Source organism: Oncorhynchus gorbuscha, linkage group LG15, assembly GCF_021184085.1.
Source record: "Oncorhynchus gorbuscha isolate QuinsamMale2020 ecotype Even-year linkage group LG15, OgorEven_v1.0, whole genome shotgun sequence".
Classification (NCBI taxonomy): domain Eukaryota; kingdom Metazoa; phylum Chordata; class Actinopteri; order Salmoniformes; family Salmonidae; genus Oncorhynchus; species Oncorhynchus gorbuscha.
In genome coordinates this window covers 21088343-21109543 of record NC_060187.1, presented here as the reverse complement: position 1 = coordinate 21109543, position 21201 = coordinate 21088343, and the positions used below count along the sequence as shown (strand labels likewise).

General features: G+C 43.2%; 1 protein-coding gene across 1 annotated transcript; it reads left to right on the top strand.

Annotated features, from left to right (window-relative positions):
- The first annotated feature begins 2665 nt into the window (after positions 1 to 2665).
- Positions 2666 to 20663, top strand: LOC123996477 (desmoglein-2-like). The gene is made up of 14 exons (XM_046299844.1): positions 2666 to 2820; positions 5953 to 6078; positions 8258 to 8416; positions 8539 to 8680; positions 9031 to 9194; positions 9619 to 9753; positions 10089 to 10274; positions 10460 to 10917; positions 11207 to 11349; positions 13248 to 13469; positions 14077 to 14316; positions 16380 to 16510; positions 16667 to 16984; positions 19434 to 20663. Exons 1-14 carry the CDS (start codon positions 2770 to 2772, stop codon positions 20661 to 20663), a joined length of 3705 nt encoding a protein of 1234 aa, XP_046155800.1. The 5' UTR covers positions 2666 to 2769.
- The last annotated feature ends 538 nt before the right edge of the window (positions 20664 to 21201 follow it).

Below are 21201 nucleotides of genomic sequence, written 5' to 3'. Positions count from 1 at the left end.
AGGGAGAGAGAGGGGGAATTTACAGCTGTACTGCACCCTTGTTATTAAGTTCCATTAAACATGTTAGAGCCAATCTCTCTCTGTGTGTGTGTGTGTGTGTGTGTGTGTGTGTGTGTGTGTGTGTGTGTGTGTGTGTGTGTGTGTGTGTGTGTGTGTGTGTGTGTGTGTGTGTGTGTGTGTGTGTGTGTGTGTGTGTGTGTGTGTGTGTGTGTGTGTGTGTGTGTGTGTGTGTGTGTGTGTGTGTGTGTGTGTGTGCGTGTGCGTGTGCGTGTGCGTGTCTTTGAATAACATGCTCATACAGGGTTTGATTGTCTGTGTTTATGCCTGGGGTGGACAAGTGTTGGGGCGTTTCCAGAAAGACTGGTTCTGTCTCTCTCCCTTTCCTGTCTCCAGTCCTATACCCACCTACAGTACATACTCCTCTCCATGTCCACCGCTCAAAGTTCTATTCTGCACTATTTTTCATCCCTTATTTCATTCTCTCTTCTTCCTGTACCCCCTCTACCTCTCTCTTCATTCTCCCTTTCTCCCCTATCCCCACCTTCTCTCTCCCACTCCCTCACCTCTCTCTCTCTATCTCTTTTTTTCTCTCATTTTCAGGTTTCCCTGAAAGTATGACTCATCCATCCAACACTCCTCTGCGGCTACACCCTCATAAAATAATTGAACAGTTCTACTGAGGGCTCCTTTTAATCCCAATGTACTTTACTCTTGGTTATTTAATTTCCTGGATACATAAAGCTGTAGATGAATTAACAGAAACACACCCATGCATGCTCCTCATTGAATTTAACCAATATTAATGCTTTTAGCTCGAAACTGTACATCAATGATGAAGTGCAATGAATTAATTCATGTATTTTCCAGCACCCTCTCTTTATACCATATCACAACCAGCCACATCTCAGAACATGTGTATAGAACATTAATGCTAGCTATCTTTCCAGAGTGGTATACAGAAAAGAGGAATAAAGAATGCTGATTATACTGACAGACGGAAGAATCTCTACTTTTACAAGGATTTGAAAGTGGCACATTTAATTTCATTGCAGTCTGAGGTGTTTTGTTATTTATAATGAAGCAGAGTTGGCAACTTTCATTTCCATAAAAATTCCCACTTTAAAACAACATTTTCATTTAGGCCTAAAAGGCAAGAATGTTTGACTTTCGATTCCATTTAATGTATGCAATGCATACATGTGTCACATAAAGAGAGCAAGGGTTGTGGGAATAGGGAATGTTTTTCCTAAACAAATTAGGGATTTGGGTAACAGAACTTTTCAGTCAGAAAAATGGCTTTTATTACGTTTTAGCTTCAGCGCGATAAACACGGATGTTCTACGGTGGTCGCTGCAGCAGGGAGGAGAGAGAGATGACGGGTGCTCGTCACACAGTCACTCGCTGTATTTTTTATTTTTTTAACAGCGCATCAAGCCTCAGCCCGGCCCGGCCCTGCACAAACAATCAAATCAATCGCTGGTCGGACTCCCTCTAATCATTGGTGTGTCTTAATTATTTAATCAAACAGCGTGATTAAATGAATATAGTTGATTTGATTAAAACACACAAGATGTGTCAATATATGGAAAAATACACGCTTAAAAATTTCAGCCAGGATTCTCCTACCCAGTCTAACTGTGCCTAGAGGCCCCTGACAGCCTGCCTGCCTGAGTTGCCTCGTCTCACATCATCACCTAGCAGTGCACTCTAGACCTAAGCACCTTATGAAGTCACTGTGTGATTTACAGTAGGCTATACAGTATACTACCTTGCCATGTTTGTTTACCTTACATTACATTACATTACCCAACTTTACCCAACCTTACCAGAATGTGTAATATTTTGTCAATAGGCTTACCACATGACAGTTTACATTGCATATACTCTTTATACAAAAGACATCCATCAAGATCCTTGAATATTTTGTCATACAATACAACGAGATATGAGAGATAGCAGGAGAGGCAGGAAACATACAAATTCATCTGATATGGACACTGCATCAAGAAATAGTAGCCTGGACAAAACAATAGCTTCTCATTATAAGGTGAGTTATATACATAGCCTTGTTCTGTTCCATGTTATTTACCTATATAACACTCTAAATGCCCCATGTCATGTTGTTAAGTTCAAAAGAAAACATAGATAATCATATTTCCCAAGCTCTTGAAAAGCAAAATAAGCATTTCAGGTGTCTTATCTCACTCGCTCTGTCTCTTTCTTGCCAAAGCAAGTGAAGTAGATAATAAACAAAAGTGAAATAACAATACAAATTAACATTAAACATCACACTCACAAAAGTTCCAAAAGAATAAAGACATGATTTCACATACACAGAAAGAGAGAGAGAGAGAGAGAGAGAGAGAGAGAGAGAGAGAGAGAGAGAGAGAGAGAGAGAGAGAGAGAGAGAAGAGAGAGAGAGAGAGAGAGGGAGGGGGAGGTAGAGAGCAAGAGAGAGAGAGAGAGAGAGAGAGAGAGAGAGAGAGAGAGAGAGAGAGAGAGAGAGAGAGAGAGAGAGAGAGAGAGAGAGAGAGAGAGAGAGAGAGAGAGAGAGAGAGAGAGAGAGATCTCCTTACCCCAGGTGAGGGTGTGGATGTGGTGTCACCAGCCAACCAAAGAAGAGGAGGAGGCACCGCCTCAATTTGTGCACTGAAAGAAGTCTCTCACCCACGTCCACTATTATAACGTCGAGGACTCGCTTGTGGATATAGCTCGGATATAGCTCGGATTCTAGCACAGGTGTTTGGATTTTGGGACATTCTTCCGGTCATGAATCGGGGTTCTTTGCCCGCCGCTGCTTTTTTGCTACTTATATTCACGGTGAGTTATCTTATTTGACGTTACCGGCGTTGTTTTTGGATTATATATTTTTTTGTGTTGGGGAAGCTAAATTACTTGGAAAATATAGTTTACGCGCTACCAACTACGTCACACTGGAAGAAGTTAAGCTAAACTAAAGCTACCCTTAAGAAACACATAGTCTAAAGTTACTATCTATCTAAATTTGAAATGTCATATAATACAAATTGCATGAACAGATCCCTATGTAGTTAGATGATAACATCATCTGTAATTTATCATATTAAACACAAAAACTATGTTTCAAGTGAGAATTAGGCTATAGGCAGGTCTGATGTCGAAATGTTTTTATTCTTTGCTAAACAAATAGTGTGTAACGTTAGTTAGTTTCAGTAGCTAAATTACACGGTACATGCCAACGAGTAATTAACCTGACCTATTGAAAACACTACCAATATTTGAATTTAGTTCATCTAACACTACTACTGCAAAATGTAATTGAATTACTACCCAACACTGGCAATTTGACACTTTTCTTGTTGGTATTCGTTTTTTGGTCGTTCCGACATGGGCGTTCTGACACTCATAACCGTACGGATATGTTTGGCTGTAGTAGGCTACTGGTAGCATAGCTAGTTAAATACATTTATATTCCTTGCCTTTTCAGTTTATAAGTCATAAGCAGTCTCATCTCGCTCCCAGAGTGGGCCGTTACTAAAAATACAAACAGGAGTTGTGTAATAAACACTTTTATAAATTGTATAAAAGGTTTGGCCTACCGGTCAAATATGCGCGAGACAAGTGCGCACAACTCATTGACTATCAAAGGGAATATGACGGTCCACAAACGCACCCATTCTTTCTGTAGGTCTATACAATTATTATTTTTCTGAGATTACAAAATAATGTGTCACTTTTCTAACGAATATTGACAGTAGGCTTATAATCTTTAGGCCACACATTTCAGGTGGTTAGGCATATAACCCAGTCAATCAAGAGCCCATGACCTTTACTTGGGGGTCACGTAGGACTGACATGTTATTTAGTTATAACCCTCTGGTCGAGCCAGAACCACCATAAAAAGGAGAAAATGTCCAAAGTTTTGTTATTTGCATATACACAGGTGTCATGGTAACATTGCTCTCACTCATGACAGTGAGAAAGAATCCCTTTCATTTTGAGAGCACTGCTTGAAAGGGGTTTTGAAATATGAATAAGGCCTCCTACAATACATTTTGAAAATGGCATCCACAGAACGGTTTCCACCAAAATTGGCTATAGGCCTATCGTAAGAATACCTGAAAACAAATAAATGCTTTTTGGTCTGAATTTAAGGTTATGGTTTGGCATAATGTTAGCAGTGTGGTTAAGGTTAGGTTTAAAATAACATTTTAAGAAATAAATTGAAGAAATAAGTAGGAGTTTATGACTTTGTGGCTGTGGTAACTAGTTGCAACCTTGCAGAACTGTCCCACTGGGCACAAACGTCAATTAAACGTCTTTTCCACTATGGTTCAACGTAATTTAATTGAAATTTACATTTACATTTAAGTCATTTAGCAGACGCTCTTATCCAGAGCGACTTACAAATTGGTGCATTCACCTTATGACATCCAGTGGAACAGCCACTTTACAATAGTGCATCTAAATCTTTTAAGGGGTGGGGGGGAGGATTACTTTATCCTATCCTAGGTATTCCTTAAAGAGGTGGGGTTTCAGGTGTCTCCGGAAGGTGGTGATTGACTCCGCTGTCCTGGCGTCGTGAGGGAGTTTGTTCCACCATTGGGGGGCCAGAGCAGCGAACAGTTTTGACTGGGCTGAGCGGGAACTGTACTTCCTCAGTGGTAGGGAGGCGAGCAGACCAGAGGTGGATGAACGCAGTGCCCTTGTTTGGGTGTAGGGCCTGAACAGAGCCTGGAGGTACTGAGGTGCCGTTCCCCTCACAGCTCCGTAGGCAAGCACCATGGTCTTGTAGCGGATGCGAGCTTCAACTGGAAGCCAGTTCATGCCACTTCATGTGGTTGTTACTAGTTACCACAAGCACAAAGTCAAAATATGCTAGGCCTGTCTATATTGTAAAAAGTCAATCATTTACTCTGTGGTTAATGTTAGGTTTATGGTTAAGTTTGAAATCAGATTTGAAGAAAATCAATTGTAGAAATACGCAGGGTTTAGCCATAATTATGACTTTATGGCTGTGGTAACTAGTGACAACAGTTTCATGTTGACGATGACCTGGCTGTCAAAGCTAGTTGGTCATTCCATCCACAGGGCTATTTGTCAAACATGTTAATGCATCCAAATCGCACCCTATTCCCTATTTAGTGCACTACTTTTGACCAGGCCTATAGGACTCACGTAGGGCTCTGGTCAAAAGTAGTGCACTATATAGGGAATAGGATGCCATTTGGCATGTGTTTTTTTGCCAGTCCTGATTCATCTTTTGTTCTCACGTGCTCACCCACTATTACATACAGGTTCAAACTCCTCCTTGCGAGCTACAATAACTATTCTTTACTTAGGAGTGGTCGGCTGGGTGGGTCTGCCGTAGGCTTGGCACGGTCTCACTGCTTTCACAGTTATGCCTCAGCACTTAAGTGGGTTTAGGATGTACACTGTATCATAACAGGTTTAAGTTCTGGTTTAGGTTCATTACAAGTCACAGTAAACTCATGGAACCTGAGTGTTTGAATGACAGATCAAAGAGTAACTCACTACAGGAGAGGGACATACAACAATGGCTCTTCCTATACCAGGACCCCAAACTAAAATGGGAGATAAAATTGTTGACTGCCAGGTTAAAAAAATATGCCAGGCTCCTATCCCAGTCCATGGACTGGAAATTGAGATACACTGATCTAGAGAAACATAAAGAGAGAGAGTATTACTTGCATTATCTTTTTTTCTCTCTCTCCACCTCTGAAAACATGGGGTGTGCACAATCACTCACCATAAAGTATAACTCTGCCAGGTTTTTACCATTTGGAAGATCTGACTGAGTTATGAGAACTTGAGAAAGAGGACCAATCAGTTAATATGTTCCAGACACATTGATAGTGGATGGGGTGGGTGAGAGGATGGGGGTTTCTGCTAATGCTTTGTCACTGTTATCCATGGAAGTAACCAGTGATGTATTTTGTTTTGTGAAAGCAGGTTTTAGTGTCGGTGGTGGAGGCACGTCATTCCACTGGGCTAAGGAGACACAAGAGGGAATGGATCATCCCTCCCCAGAAACTAGATGAAAATGTAGACTACACCAAGAAAGAGTTTATCGCCAAGGTAATGCCACATGACGGAGGTGCAATTGGTCGCCGGATGAGCCATATATTTAAAGAGTTAAGCCAACTTTTAGAATTTTGAATTTTGTTCTAATTCTAGATATTCAGGTTTTTTTTTTTTTTTCTTACATAATATTAATGGGGAGCTAACATGGTATAGTACCAGTCAAAAGTTTGAACACACCTAGCAGCATACCACCCTGCATCCCACTGCTGGCTTGCTCCTGAAGATAAGCAGGGTTGGTCCTAGTCAGTCCCTAGATGGGAGATCAGATGCTGCTGGAAGTGGTGTTGGGGGGCCAGTAGGAGGCACTATTTCCTCTGGTATAACAAAAAAAAATCCCAGGGCAGTGATTGGGGACATTGGCCTGTGTAGGGATGCTGTCTTGTGGATGGGATGTTAAATGGGTGTCCTGACCTTCTGTGGTCACTAAAGATCCCATGGCACATATTGTAAGAGTAGGTGTGTTAACCCTGGTGTCTTGGCTAAATTCCCATTCTGGCCCATAATACCATCATGGCCACTTAATCATCCCAGCTTACAATTGGCTTATTCATCCACTCTCTCCTGTAACTATTCCCCAGGTCATTGCTGTAAATGAGAATGTTTTCTCAGTCAACTTAACTGGTTAAATTTAAAAAACGACTTATTCAAGGGATTTTCTTTATTTTTTAACAATTTTCTACATTGTAGAAAACACTATGAAATAACACATATGAAATCATGTAGTAACCAAAAAAGTGTTTAAACAAATCTAAAAGTATTTAATATTATAGATTCTTCAAAGTAGCCACCCTTTGCGTTGATGACAGCTTTGCACACTCTTGGCATTCTCTCAACCAGCTTCATGAGGTAGTCACCTGGAATGCATTTCAATTAACAGGTGTGCCTTGTTAAAAGTTAATTTGTGGAATTTATTTTCTTCTTAGTCCGTTTGAGCCAATCAGTTGTGTTGTGACAAGGTAGGGGTGGTATACAGAAGATAGCCCATATTATGGCAAGAACAGCTCAAGTAAGCAAAGAGAAACAACAGTCCGTCATTACTTTATGACATGAAGGTCAGTCAATCTGGAAAATGTCAAGAACTATGAAAGTTTCCTCAAGTGCAGTCACAAAAACCATCAAGCACTATGATGAAACTGGCTCTCATGAGGACCGCCACAGGAAAGAAAGACCCAGAGTAACCTCTGGAGAGGATAAATTCATTAGAGTTACCAGACTAAGAAATTGGAATTTGCAGCCCAAATAAATGCTTCAAAGTTCAGAGGAGACTGCGTGAATCAGGCCTTCATGGTCGAATTCCTGCAAAGAAACAACTACAAAACAACACCAATAAGAAGAGACTTGCTTGGGCCAAGAAACAAGAGCAATGGACATTAGACCGGAGGAAATCTGTCCTTTGGTCTGATGAGTCCAAATTTTAGATTTTTGGTTCCTACCGCCGTGTCTTTGTGAGACGCAGAGTAAGTGAACAGATGATATCCGCATGTGTGGTTCCCACCATGAAGCATGGAGGAGGAGGTGTGCTGGTGTGGGGGTCCTCTGCTGGTGACACTGTCAGGGATTCATTTAGAATTCAAGGCACACTGAACCAGCATGGCTACCACAGCATTCTGCAGCGATACGCCCTCCCATCTGGTTTGCGCTTAGTGGGGCTATCATTTGTTTTTCAACAGGACAATGACCCAACACACCACCAGTATGGTATGAGTTGGACCACAGAGTGATGGAACAGCAAGAAGTGCTCAGCATATGTGGGAACTCCTTAAAGACTATTGGAAAAGCATTCCAGGTGAAGCTGGTTGAGAAAATGCCAAGATTGTGCAAAGCTGTCATTAAGGCGAAGGGTGGCTACTTTGAAGAATCTCAAATATAAAATATATTTTGATTTGTTTAACACTTTTTTGGTTACTACATGATTCCATGTGTTATTTCATAGTTTTGATGTCTTCACTATTATTCTACAATGTAGAAAATAGTAAAAATAAAAAACCCTTGAATGAGTAGGTGTGTCTAAACTTTTGATTGGTACTGTAAATGCACTATAATGCGGAAACCACATTGATCCAACTCTTTAAATATGTCTCTCTCGTCTCTAGCAATGTTAATCTTTCTGTCATGTTTGTTGTATTTTGTGTTTGTGTCGACTCACTCCTCTATCTGTGTGTCTGTGTTTCAGATCCGGTCAGATTCAGACGATGGGACTGGTAATGTGCAGTACTCTCTAACTGGGGTGGGAGCTTCTAAAATCCCCTACCACCTGTTCATAGTGAACCCTGACACCGGCTTTGTAAGCATCACTGGTATCCTGGACCGGGAGACTATCGCCATGTACAATGTGAGTATCACACCTACAGCAGAGCCAAAAAACTGAAGATATAGCAAAGGTGTATTAGTACTGCCGCAATGTATGATGTCCTTTGGTTGATTTATAGATAGATATGTTTTTTTTCTCTTCAGTTGTCAGGTACCGCTAAGTTCACTAATGGCAATGAAGCAGAAAAGAACATTGATTTGAGGATCCAAGTTGTGGATCAAAATGATAACCCTCCTATTTTCGGTGATATTAACCCAGGAGAGGTGTACGAGCTCAGCCCAAAAGGTAAGTGTTTGGCAATAAATCAATAACTTCCCCTAGAAAAGTGGCTTGCTCTGTTTAAGAGTGTCTGCTAAATGATTCAAATGTAAAATGTTTACAACTCCCCCTAGAAAATGGGAATGTGCCAATGCAATCTCAATGTGTGTTCTAGCTAATGACAGCATAATCTCTCATGGACAGACAATGTAACTAATAATCCAGTAGCTGGTGCAAGATTTTCATTCTGGGTTGCCAAGTTTAATGATAGCATGACAACATCCCATTAATGTTTTTTAAATGTCCTGGGGCGATGTTATTTGATGAACATTAATAGAGATATTAGTGTTGATGACAGTTTTTTTCTGTGTCTGTAGACACGTCCATCATGACATTGACTGCAACAGACGCTGACGAACCAGGGAATGAGAACTCTAAGATTGCCTACACCATAATTAAACAGGAGCCTCCAGGAGAGAGCATGTTCCACATCACCAAGGATGGAGTACTGAAAGTAAAACAGCCCACACTGGACAGAGAGGTACATACAGCATAATCACCCATCTTTATTTATTTTTTTCTTTCTATTTATTTTGTCTTTATTTTTACCCCATTTTCGTGATATCCAATTGGTAGTTAGAGTCTTGTCCCTTCACTGCAACTCCCGTACGGACTAGGGAGAGGCGAAGGTCAAGAGCTGTGCGTCCTCCAAAACATAACCCCGCCAAGCCGCACTGCTTCTTGACACACTGCTCGCTTAACCCGTAAGCCAGCCGCACCGATGTGTCAGAGGAAACACCGCACCCGTGGCGACTGTGCGTACATGCGCCCGGCCTGCCACAGGAGTCGCTAGAGCGCGATGGGACAAGGACTTCCCTGCCGCATGCACGCTGTTTTTAATAGACAGATTGTTATTAGACACTCAGTTTATATATCTATATATTTGAATCTCTTTTGTTTTCTAGGTGCAGGACTGGTACATGCTGACAGTGAAAGGTACAGATCTATACGGTAGACCAGAGGGCAACACCGGCACCGGAACCTTTAGAGTCAACATCAAGGATGTGAACGACAATCCTCCCACTCTGGAGAAAGATGAGGTATCTAGAACATTACTCCATCAGCCTGATCCCAGATCTGTATGTACTTTAGAAAACACTCCCAAAAGCATACTCCAGCCTGATCCTAGATTTGTATAATATAATTGTTTCATTGTCTCACGTCAGATGATGACTCCATATGCACTGTTCATGGCAATGCATTGCTTTGGAATGGCACCATCTGTCGGAAGACAATGTTAACTAGTTATGCTAGTCAGAGGTGTTGACTAGCACATACACAGTTCTGGGACCAGGATAATATTACTCCCCCTCTGTATAGTATTAGGACACTAGAGGCTGATGTAGTTTCTGATACTCTTTGTGTGGTTCTGCAGTATGAGGGCAGTATTGAGGAGAACACAGAGAACGTGGAGGTGATGAGGTTCAAAGCGGAGGACATGGACATGGAGAACACTCCTAACTGGGCGGCTCAGTTTGAAATTGTCAAGGGAAACGAGGCTGGCTACTTCAGCATTGAGACAGACCCCAAGACCAACGAGGGAGTTCTGATACTCAAGAAGGTACGGCATGAGCTCCATCACACTGCACAGTCATACATTCACAGATATACTGTGTACACACACACACATACAGATGCATTCACACACTTACACACACATTTTCTCCTTTCTTTTTCTGCTGAAATGAAAGACAAGTGCCAGATCCATTTGTTTACATGTGCCTTTTTGTTTCTTCCATCCATTAGGCTGTAGACTATGAAGACGTCAAACACCTTGAGCTGGGAATAGCCGTTGCTAACCAGGCTCCACCTTATAATGGCGAAGGAGGAGGAGGTGGAGGAGGAAGTGGGACAGGAGGAGGAGGAGGAGGAGGAAGTGGGACAGGAGGAGGAGGAGGCGGTAGTGGAGGCGGCGGTGGAGGAGGCAGCAGTGGAGGAGGCGGCAGTGGAGGAGGCGGCAGTGGAGGAGGCGGCAGTGGAGGAGGAGGTGGAGGATCGTGGTTTGGTGGTGGAGGTTCTACAGGGAAACCTATGAAGACCTACCCAGTGAAGATCGCTGTGAAGAACCAGCCAGAGGGGCCACGGTTTGACCCCAAGGTCAAGGCTATCCCCATCTCAGAGGGAGGAGACTTCAACATCAACAAGGTGATCGGCTCCTACCATGCCATCGACGGAGACACACTAATGCCTGCACAGAACGTCAGGTCTGTAGTGTCTCTCTCTCTCTCACACACACACACACACACACACACTCTAGTGGTTAGAGAGTTGGACTAGTAACCAAAAGTTAACCCACTGTTCCTAGGCCGTCATTGAAAATAGGAATTTGTTCTTAACTGACTTGCCTAGTTAAATAAAGGTAAAATAAGCACACACACACACACACGGCAATACCTAGTCTGATCTGTTGAGCTCAAATACACAAACCCTATCCGATATGCATAAGTTCATATACCAAAACATTTTCCACTATCCCTGTTTTTCCTGATGTAGGTATGCTAAGGGCTCTGACCCAGACAACTGGCTGACCATTGATGAGTTGACTGGGGATATTAAACTCAATAAGATGCCTGACAGAGAGTCCAAGTTCTTGGTCAACGGGACATACTACGCCAAAGTTCTCTGCATGACCCAAGGTAAGCTAGTTCAGCCTCTTGGCAGTTAGCTTCTTAGACTTGACACACAACACCCTACAGTATATTGAATGTCAATGTGCCAAGGGAAGGATCTGAACCTGGGTCTCCCATGGAGAAACCAAAATCTTAACAGTTGGCGCAATATGAAATTCCATCTTTGCCCGAGCGTGACACTGATTTGAAGCTGCACAGAGGGCTACCTCATCACATCTGGATACTTTTGTAACCATTAATGTTTTCTTGCGCCACAGACACATTTGGCTATGGGATATTTAAAGGCAGCAAGGAAACAAATTAAACACGCATTATCTAGCTAGCTAGTAATTAGCAATATATTACAATATTCTAGAAGTGTTAAATATTTTAATGTTGAAAGATGAGACAGAGGAATTGAGGCGAGTAACCAGTCTTGTTCAGGACATTGCAATACATCCGGGTATCTCAAGCACACCGGTAAAAACACTGAAGTTGCAGTAATTAACATTTACAGATGGCATCACTGTGCCATCTTACACCCATAACATCTTCCCTTTTATAAAATAGGACAGGAGCTGTCAATTCACTAACAAAACAAACCTAGTAATAATTTCCAACATGAACATTTTAGTTTTTTTTTCAGGTTTCAACTTCACATATCTCTTCACTTTTCCCACATGTTTTATATCTCTGTCTGTCAACAATCCCTAATGGGAAACCTACAGATGAAGTATTTTTGGTGGCTGGGACAGATGCCCGCCGCATGAAATGAAAGGGGGCGTCTGCGAGGACTGCGTGTTCCCGCACAGGCGTGTCACCTGACTGTCTAAGGGGAGTATTGATGGGCGCGGCCAACCTGTGATCCCCTAGCTCTTCACCCAGTGCCTCAGGCCCCATGTGACTTGCTGGGGTTTCGTCCTTTGTCATGCGACCCCTATGACCATCAGGGTTCTGAGTAGGTGCTGGCTCAGCAATCCGAAGGTCAACCCTGTTACGATGGTACAGTGATCCATTCACTTCGACCAAGTAGGAGCATGGTGCAACTTTCTGTACACAGGATTCAAGTCTACAGGGGCCTGTCTGGTCCCCTGGTGGTGACTTCATACTCACTGTTTCACCCACCCTGAGCTCAGGTATGTCTTTTGCTGATTTGTCGTAGATGAACTTGGAGACGTGTCTTCTGTGACGTAGCTTCAGTGGCACGTCTGTCACCACACAGGGCTCCAGGAGTGTTGGCTACTGGCAGAGTTGCTTTTAAGCGCCGTGCCATGAGGTGCTGGGCCGGGCTGCTATCCATGCCTTCTGTTGGGGTATTGCGTCACTGCAGGATTGCTTTCCAGGCATCCTTGCCCTCTCACAGAGCTTTTTTACAGAAGTTATTTGTGATTTTGACCGCCGACTCCGCCTTCCCATTAGCTTATGGGTGTCGTGGCGATGACGTGATGTGCTCGAATTCCCCTTCTGCAGCGAATTTTCGGAACTCAAATCCAGAGAATTGGGGTCCATTATCTGAAATCTGGCTGGCCATAGCTGGCAAACTGAGACTTGCAGCATTTGATCGTTGTCTCTGTTGAGAGGTCAGGGAGGAGGTCAATCTCCCAGACGTCTGAATAATGATCGACTACCAGCAGAAAGTCTTTGCCACTGTGCTGGAAGAGATCTAGACTTACTATCTGCCAGGGGCACATTGGTAACTCATGGGACATCATCGTCTCTCTCTGTTGCTCAATGGCATATTTATTGTAGACTTGTGCATTTATTGACATAGTCTTCGATTTCACTCTGCATTCCCTGGCCAATACAGTGTGTCACATGCTTGTCTGTAACAAGCCTCACCTCCAATGTGACTTGAGTGCACGTGCGCCAACATTTGATTGATTGATTAACTGACTGACTGATTGTTGCACTCTTTTCCTGTTCAGACATGCCCTCTAAGACAGCCACGGGTATGGTAGCCATCCAAGTAGAGGACTTGAACGACCACTGCCCCACGCTTACTAGTAAAGTTCAGACCATGTGTATGACAGCCGATGCCATTACCGTGACTGCAGTGGACAAGGATGCGTTCCCCAACGGAGCCCCCTTCACCTTCACCATCATCCCAGAGGGAACAGAGGGAGTGTGGGTGGTCGAGCACCTAAACGGTGAGAGTCCTGGAGACCATTAGGATTATTTAGTCTAGAAAACAAGAAGAGCTACACTGAGTGGTAGCATAGCCAAGCATATCATATCACATATACTGTATTATATACTATTCTACTGTATCAGTCACTTAATAACGTTTACATATCTTGCATTACTCATCTCATATGTTTTTACTGTATTCTATACTATTCTACGGTATCTAAATGACTTAATGTTTACATATTTGGCATTACATATCTCATGTATATACTGTTTTCTATGCTGTTCTACTGTGTCTTAGACCGTTCCGCTCTTATATCACTCGTTCCATATGTGTATAGTCTTAATTCATTCCTACTTAGATTTGTGTGTATTGGGTATATGTTGTGTAATTTGTTATATATTACTTGTTAGATATTACTGCACTGTCGGAGCTAGAAGCACAAGCATTTCGCTAAACCCGCAATAACATCTGCTAATCACGTGTATGTGACCAATACAATTTGATTTGATTTGACAGACTTGCCTATTTCCTTAGTCATAGAGATGAGGAAGGAAAGATAGTATATCCATCTGACAACCTGTCTCATGTCTGACTGTGTTTGTGTCTAACCTCTGACCTTACAGACACCTCGACCATCCTGAGGTCCCAAAAGGATTTGTGGCCGGGCTCCTACGCAGTTGCCATGGAGATCCGCGACCAGCAGGGACACGCGTGTCCTGACTTGCAGAAGCTAAAGGTAGATGTCTGCACGTGTGCGGACAAAGGGAAGGCATGCGCGACGCGAGGAGTTAAGGGCTCTACTGGGGCGGTTCTAGGGCCTGCAGCAATTGGACTGCTCTTCCTGGGTCTGCTGACGCTACTGCGTGAGTATGATGTCATCATCTAGAAGAAAAAAAGGCAGAACGCATTCAGGATTTGCAGTGAAACAAGGGAAATGTATTGCATATTTTCAGGACAAATCTTTTGACCAACTGGGTTCATCAATGTCTACAATAGTGAGAAAATCAAAGTCATCATTGTGACATGGTTAGAGCTAGAGTTAGTCATCGAGGGGGTGGGGATTGCCTGAGCAAGGCACAGATTCACTGATCTTGATCATATAATGAGAAGATAATTCTTACTAAGCAGTAATTCTGCTTAGAGCCCTGCTCAGCCAGGCCGATCCTCTTAAATATTCTGGTACCATAGAGATAGATAGGTGACTCATCTTTATATCTGTGCCATTATAGCGTCTGTGACAGCATGGGCAGCGCCATTGAAGCTGCAGCCCATAGGAATCCCCACCCAGTTGACTACTTTAAAATGGCCAAAGCATGGTGGAAGCCCTCAATGGCAATGTCCATGCTAAAATGGGTCAGATCCATGATGAATCCTCTATCTATCTCTATGGCTGGTACACTAAACTCTTCCCATAGTCCCTCCTCTATCACACAGCTCTGAACTGATCTGTCTTTAAACAATCGCAGTTTTAGTTGAAGAGACAAGAGAGCCATATCACTAAGTCATCTATTGAGCCATTTAAGACTGAATTTCCTACAGAATGCCTAATCAAACATCATTGCCTAAACTTGATTGATATTTATGTCAGAGCAAGTCTGAGTCGACACCTGAAATATACTGATCAAAAATATAAACGCAACATGTAAAGTGTTGGTCCCATGTTTCATGAGCTGAAATACAAGATCCCAGAAAAGTTCCATATGCACACAAAACTATTTATCTCAAATTTTGTGCACAAATTATTTTTCATCCCTGTGTGTGAGCATTTCTCCTTTTCCAAGATAATCCATCCACCTGACAGATGTAGCATATCAAGAAGCTGATTAAACAGCATGATCATTACACCTTGTGCTGGGGAAAATAAAAGGCCACTTAAAATGTGCAGTTTTGTCACACAACACAATGCCACAGGGGGGTTTCTGAGGAGTATTTATGTCTTAAATAAAGCCCTTTCATGAGGAAAAACTCATTCTGATTGGCTGGGCCCTGACTCCCGACTGGGTGGGCCTGGCTCCCAAGTGGGTAGACCTATGCCCTCCCTGGCCCACCCATGGCTGTGCCCCTTTAACTATGTCATACGGTATAAACAAAAAAGTAGTTGGTCTCCTGCTATACTTGTAAATCTTGTACTGTGAGTGGATTTACATTTACTATATTACATCTAGTCTATGAGACCAGGCTGTGATTACGGCTCATCCTAAATTAATCATGAATAATTATGAGTTAGAAAGTTATAGACTCACAAATATCATACCCCCAAGACATGCTAACCTCGCACCATTACAATTACAGGGGAGGTTAGCATTTTTGGGGGGGAATGATATTTATGCCGCTGTAGCTTTCTCACTCATCATTATTCACAATTAATTCAGGATTATCTGTAATCATGGTAGTATCCACATTAATAAGTATTTAGAAACATATTCTAGTTTAATTTACTCCAAAATAACACGATACATTATTTACCATTAATTTCTATTGGGCACAAAATAATCTGAAACGCAACCAGAACAAACAGAAAATGCATGCAATAATGTGTAGAGTCACAAGCTTGTTGTAGTCATTGCGTGCTATGAATATGGGACCCCCAAATACATAACTTTTTACTACTTTAATAAACATAAGTCAATTTGTCCCAATACTTTTGGTCCCCTAAAATGGGTGGGCTTTGGTCAAAAAGTGCTATAATTTCTAAACAGTTCACCCGTCAAATCTATAGTGCTGGAGTACAGAGGCAAAACAACAAAACATGTATCGCTGTCCCAATACTTTTGGAGCTCACTGTATAGTCAACATCAGCCCTACTCTTGCTTTCTTGCTTATGCCATATAATGGCAGGTCATAGCTCTGTCATAACTCTCAGTTTTTAATTGAAGCTGCAACTCTTATGTTTTGTCTAACCCCCCTCATGGTTCTGTCTCCACAGTAATCCCTCTCCTGCTGTTGTTCTGTACGTGTGGGGGTGCCGGAGGTCTTCCTGGGGGCTTCACTGAGATGCCCTTTGACGCCAAGGCACAACTTATATCCTACCACACTGAGGGACAGGGGGAGAACACGGTAAGAAGGGGAAAGAAGGGTGTGTGTGCATGCGGGGTCACAGATCATCTTTTGTGTGAATGATTCCACTATGGTAGTATGTTTCTCGTTGGGGTTAATGGTCCAAGATGTCACAGCAATATTTTTTTTAACCCTCTGACCCCTGACCTCTTACAGGAAGTACCTCTGCTGAACACACCAGTTCAGGTCGACACAGGAAGGGTCAAAATGGTCAATGCGGGAACCATTGCAGCAACGGCCGGAGGGGCGGGGCTAATGATAGGTGGTGGTCAGTTCCAGAACTCCTCCTCCACGATGGGTGGTGGATTCTACCAATCAGACGGCCTTATGGATATTGGATATAATAATGGAGGAGAGATAATCGGCCATGGGAATGGAGGGGGCTTTTATTCTGAGTATGAGAGCAGAGAAGGAGGAGGAGCCTATGAAGGCATCGCCCTGCCTGATCACTACCTGGAGGAGTACTACTCTCAGGTAAGGATGCAGAAAATAGATCTGTCAGGTCAGTAGATTGTGAATCAACAGAGTAGAGAGCACAAATATAAATACAGTGTCCATATATGAATGGTTGTGTGTATATTTAACTGTCCCTGGTTGGTTGTTGAGCAACAAAACCGACATATGCGCAATTATGGGGCAAAACAGACGGGGTTGGGTTAGATTGTTGACAATATGTAAACTATATTTCATCTCCAAATGTTTATTGAAAACATAAATACATTTGCACAATGAGCACTTGATGTCTGTCAAATACATCATTGCCGTTGCAAGCTAGCGTATTCTTTGCCATATTAGCATTGACATGAAATCAGTCAAAACACCTCAAAACGATGGGATCACGTGACCCTTGAACGAGATGGCCGCATGAACTAAGAGCTCCGCACAAGTAGTTTCCAATTCCTAATCTTACCTCCACTCCAAGTTCAAACTCATTTAGCTTTAGTAAGAAAAAGTCATGACACTAAAGGTGACACTACAAGTGACTTTTTTACCCGGACTCTAGTATTAGCGGCGGAAAAAGCCTCCAAGAAGAAGCAAGCTTCAGAAAAACGGATGATGTCTTGCTCTACATATCCAACCCTGAGAAATCCGTCCCTCTCATTTTAGACACAATTGCTCAGTATGGCAAGTTTTCAGGTTATAAGATCAATTTTAACAAATCCACTGTCTGCCCTCTCAATATTACACTCACCAGCTCTATGAAGACACTTTGTCCTTTCCAATGGGAAACAGGGGTTTCAATACCTCGGGATCTTCATAACACCAGATCTGATAGCCTTTTTAAGGAAAATTATCTTCCACTCCTGGATCGAGAATCAAGAACGATCTCCAAACCTGGATCTCCCTCCCAATTAGCTTAGTAGGAAGAATTAATGTAATCCGTATGAACGGCCTCCCAAGACTGAACTACTTATTTCAGATGCTCCCATGCTATCTCCCAGTTTCCTTCTTCAAAACAACTAACCAAAGCATCACCAAATTTATATGGGCCAATAAAAAACCTAGGATCAAGTTTTCCACTCTATCGAAACCTGAATCTACGGGTGGTCTTGCCCTTCCCTCCCTTCAATTGTACTACTGGTCTGCCCAAATCCGCAACATGCTAACATGGATCACAAACAGACAAGAGTCAATGTGGATTCAGATAGAAGCCCTATCCTGTGGTTCATTGCCCTTAAGCTCAATTATATACATTAATAACTTTAGTGAAGTGGGCAACATAGCCAAAACCTTTGCGATTTACAGCACTACTAGCGTGGAGGGACTGTAAGAAATACCTGGGCATTTCCTCCCAAATATGTTGTCACTCGCCTATAGTAGGCAACCCAGACTTGCCAAAAGCCCTGAGGGATGCCAACTTTAATCTTTGACATACTCTAGGAATCAGGACCTTTTCAGACCTATTTCATCAGAAAACCACTACACTGAAATCCTTTCAAGAGCTCTACAGTGAATTCGATGTGCCAAGATCCCATTTTTTTTTAAATCTCATGTAATTTCCTCATTTACCTCCAAGAGGAGGTTTAGAACTCAGTTGAATGAAGTTGAAACCCTTCTTGTCACAGCACAATCCATTAAAGGCAAAATATCTTACATCTATAGACTCCTTTCTGAGAAAGGAAGCTCCTCCTTTACTCCTTTGAAAATAATCTGGGAAAAGGACCTTGGTCTGACTATCAGTGATGAGTTATGGGCGGAGGTTTGTGACAAGGTATACTGCTCCTCTACCAGTGTAAAAATGAAATAATCTAATTACAAGGTCTTGGTAGATTTGCAGTGGTCTGATACTCCTTCCATTTCAATATTATCGCTTGCACAGTGCTCCTTGGGATGTTTAAAGCTTGGGAAATCTTTTTGTATCCAAATCCGGCTTTAAAATTCTTCACAACAGTATCTCGGACCTGCCTGGTGTGTTCCTTGTTCTTCATGATGCTCTCTGCGCTTTTAACGGACCTCTGAGACTATCACAGTGCAGGTGCATTTATACGGAGACTTGATTACACACAGGTGGATTGTATTTATCATCATTAGTCATTTAGGTCAACATTGGATCATTCAGAGATCCTCACTGAACTTCTGGAGAGAGTTTGTTGCACTGAAAGTAAAGTGGCTGAATAATTTTGCACGCCCAATTTTTCAGTTTTTGATTTGTTAAAAAAGTTTGAAATATCCAATAAATGTCGTTCCACTTCATAATTGTGTCCCACTTGTTGTTGATTCTTCACAAAAAAATACAGTTTTATATCTTTATGTTTGAAGCCTGAAATGTGGCAAAAGGTCGCAAAGTTCAAGGGGGCCGAATACTTTTGCAAGGCACTGTAAATACATTTGATTTGATATAATGAATGGTGGCAGGCGGTAGAATTAATTGATGTGTCTGTATTGTAACATATGTCTGTGTGGGTCTGTGATGTATTTTCAGAAAGCTCACTGTGCAGCTGAAAACCACGTCCAGAAGGACAGTATGTTGGTGTATGACTACGAGGGCCAGGGCTCTCCTGTGGGCTCGGTGGGATGCTGCAGCCTTCTGGAATCTGACAACGACCTCCAGTTCCTCCAGGACCTAGGGCCAAAGTTCAAGACCCTGGCCGAGGTGTGCCGCGGAGAGAGGTTCCAAACCGAAGTCTCTGCGCCTCTGCCACCCAGACCCATCATCTCCATGCCAACAGCAGCCAGCAGTGTGACGACCAATGTGGCGTCCAGACTGGTTTCCGCCGCCCCGGTCCCAGCACCAGCCCCAGCCCCAGCCTCAGCCCCAGCACCAGCCCCAGCACCAGCCCCAGCACCGCCCCCTGCCCCGGCCCAGGTGACACACGTTGAGAGGGCTGTGGTGAGGGAGTCAGATCGTTTGTCTACTCTGAGGCAGGACATGGTGGGAGGAAGCCAGGGCCAGACCTTCCTACTGCAGCAACAGCCTATGTACTACACCACCATGCAGCCTATGATGCAGCCCGTGGTGCAGCAGATGCACTATGTAGTGGAGCAACAGGTTCCCAACATACAGGGCATGATAATGGTCAACGGGCCTCCGTCAGGCTCGGCCCAGGGCCTAGTGCTGCAAGGGCAACAGGTGGTGACCGGTACCCAGGCTCAGGGCACGCTTGGCAGGGGAGAGGGAGGCCTGATCCATATGGGGAACATGTCTGGTTCTCAGGGTATGATGGTGGTGGATGGGCCGGTGATGCAGGGGGGGCAGATGTTCCAAGGGGGCAAATGCTGCAGGGGGCAGGTTTTTCAGGGAGGGCAAGTTCTTCAGGGGGGGCAGTTGGTACAAGGGGGTCAGGTCCTTCAGGGGGGTCAGGCCTGGCTGCAGCAGAGTAGCTCCCTGCAGCGAGGGGGCTTATCAGGGTCACAGAGCATGCTGGTGATGGAGGGACAGGGGGGTATCAGCGGAGGTAGTGGGGTGCAGAAAGGCCAGGGAGGGGTGTTAGGGTTCTCCCAGGGGTCCATGCAGAGGAACGGCCTCTCTGGCTCACACAGAGTCCTCTACACCACAGAGCAGAGCTCAGCCACAGAGTCCAGCGCAGGCTCACAGAGCGGCGTTGTAGGATTGAACGGGTTCTCTAGCAAGGTCAGCGTAGGCCCCGCATCCTCCTCCCGCAAGGCGGTGATAGAGAAAAGAGTTGTGACCAACCAGAGCACCAGTAAATAAGGTCTCGACAGATGATATAATACTATAAACACAAGACACATTAAATGCCACTGAAGTTATTTATGGTTGGAAATGTCACCACCTTGAAAGTTTTGATTTCAATTCAGTGGTCAAGATGGGGGTATTTTTTTGTTCCTGAAAAGCATATCATTCTTAGATGTATAGTGGATTTTAGAATGATAAAGTGTTAGATTGTTGTTTAAAAAATGTGGAGTGGGCAAGTGTAAATGTGCAGGTTCAGAATATTTTACAGATTGTAACCTTGTGTCTGCTTGCACAGCGAATTCTATCAGCCAGGCCTATAAAGCATCCCACCGTAGTTCTATAATAATATATAGTTCTTTTATCATGCAGTGTGTACATGTGTGCGATTCAGCTTCCATCTGAAACAATGAACTATAAAAAATAATGATCTAATCAACTATATATGCATTGAGCTTGTCTGATGCTATAAGCACACTGTTTGATCAAATTAACACAAATGACTAAAGAGGGAACTAGGGATAAAGAAAAAAAATGTGCCTGTCCCTACCATCCT

Coding starts and splice junctions, on each gene's coding strand:
- LOC123996477 (XM_046299844.1), top strand. CDS start 2,770: ATGAATCGGGGTTCTTTGCCCGCCGCTGCTTTTTTGCTACTTATATTC. Junction 9,195..9,618: donor AGCCCACACTGGACAGAGAG/GTACATACAGCA, acceptor TTTGTTTTCTAG/GTGCAGGACTGGTACATGCT. Junction 16,985..19,433: donor TGGAGGAGTACTACTCTCAG/GTAAGGATGCAG, acceptor ATGTATTTTCAG/AAAGCTCACTGTGCAGCTGA.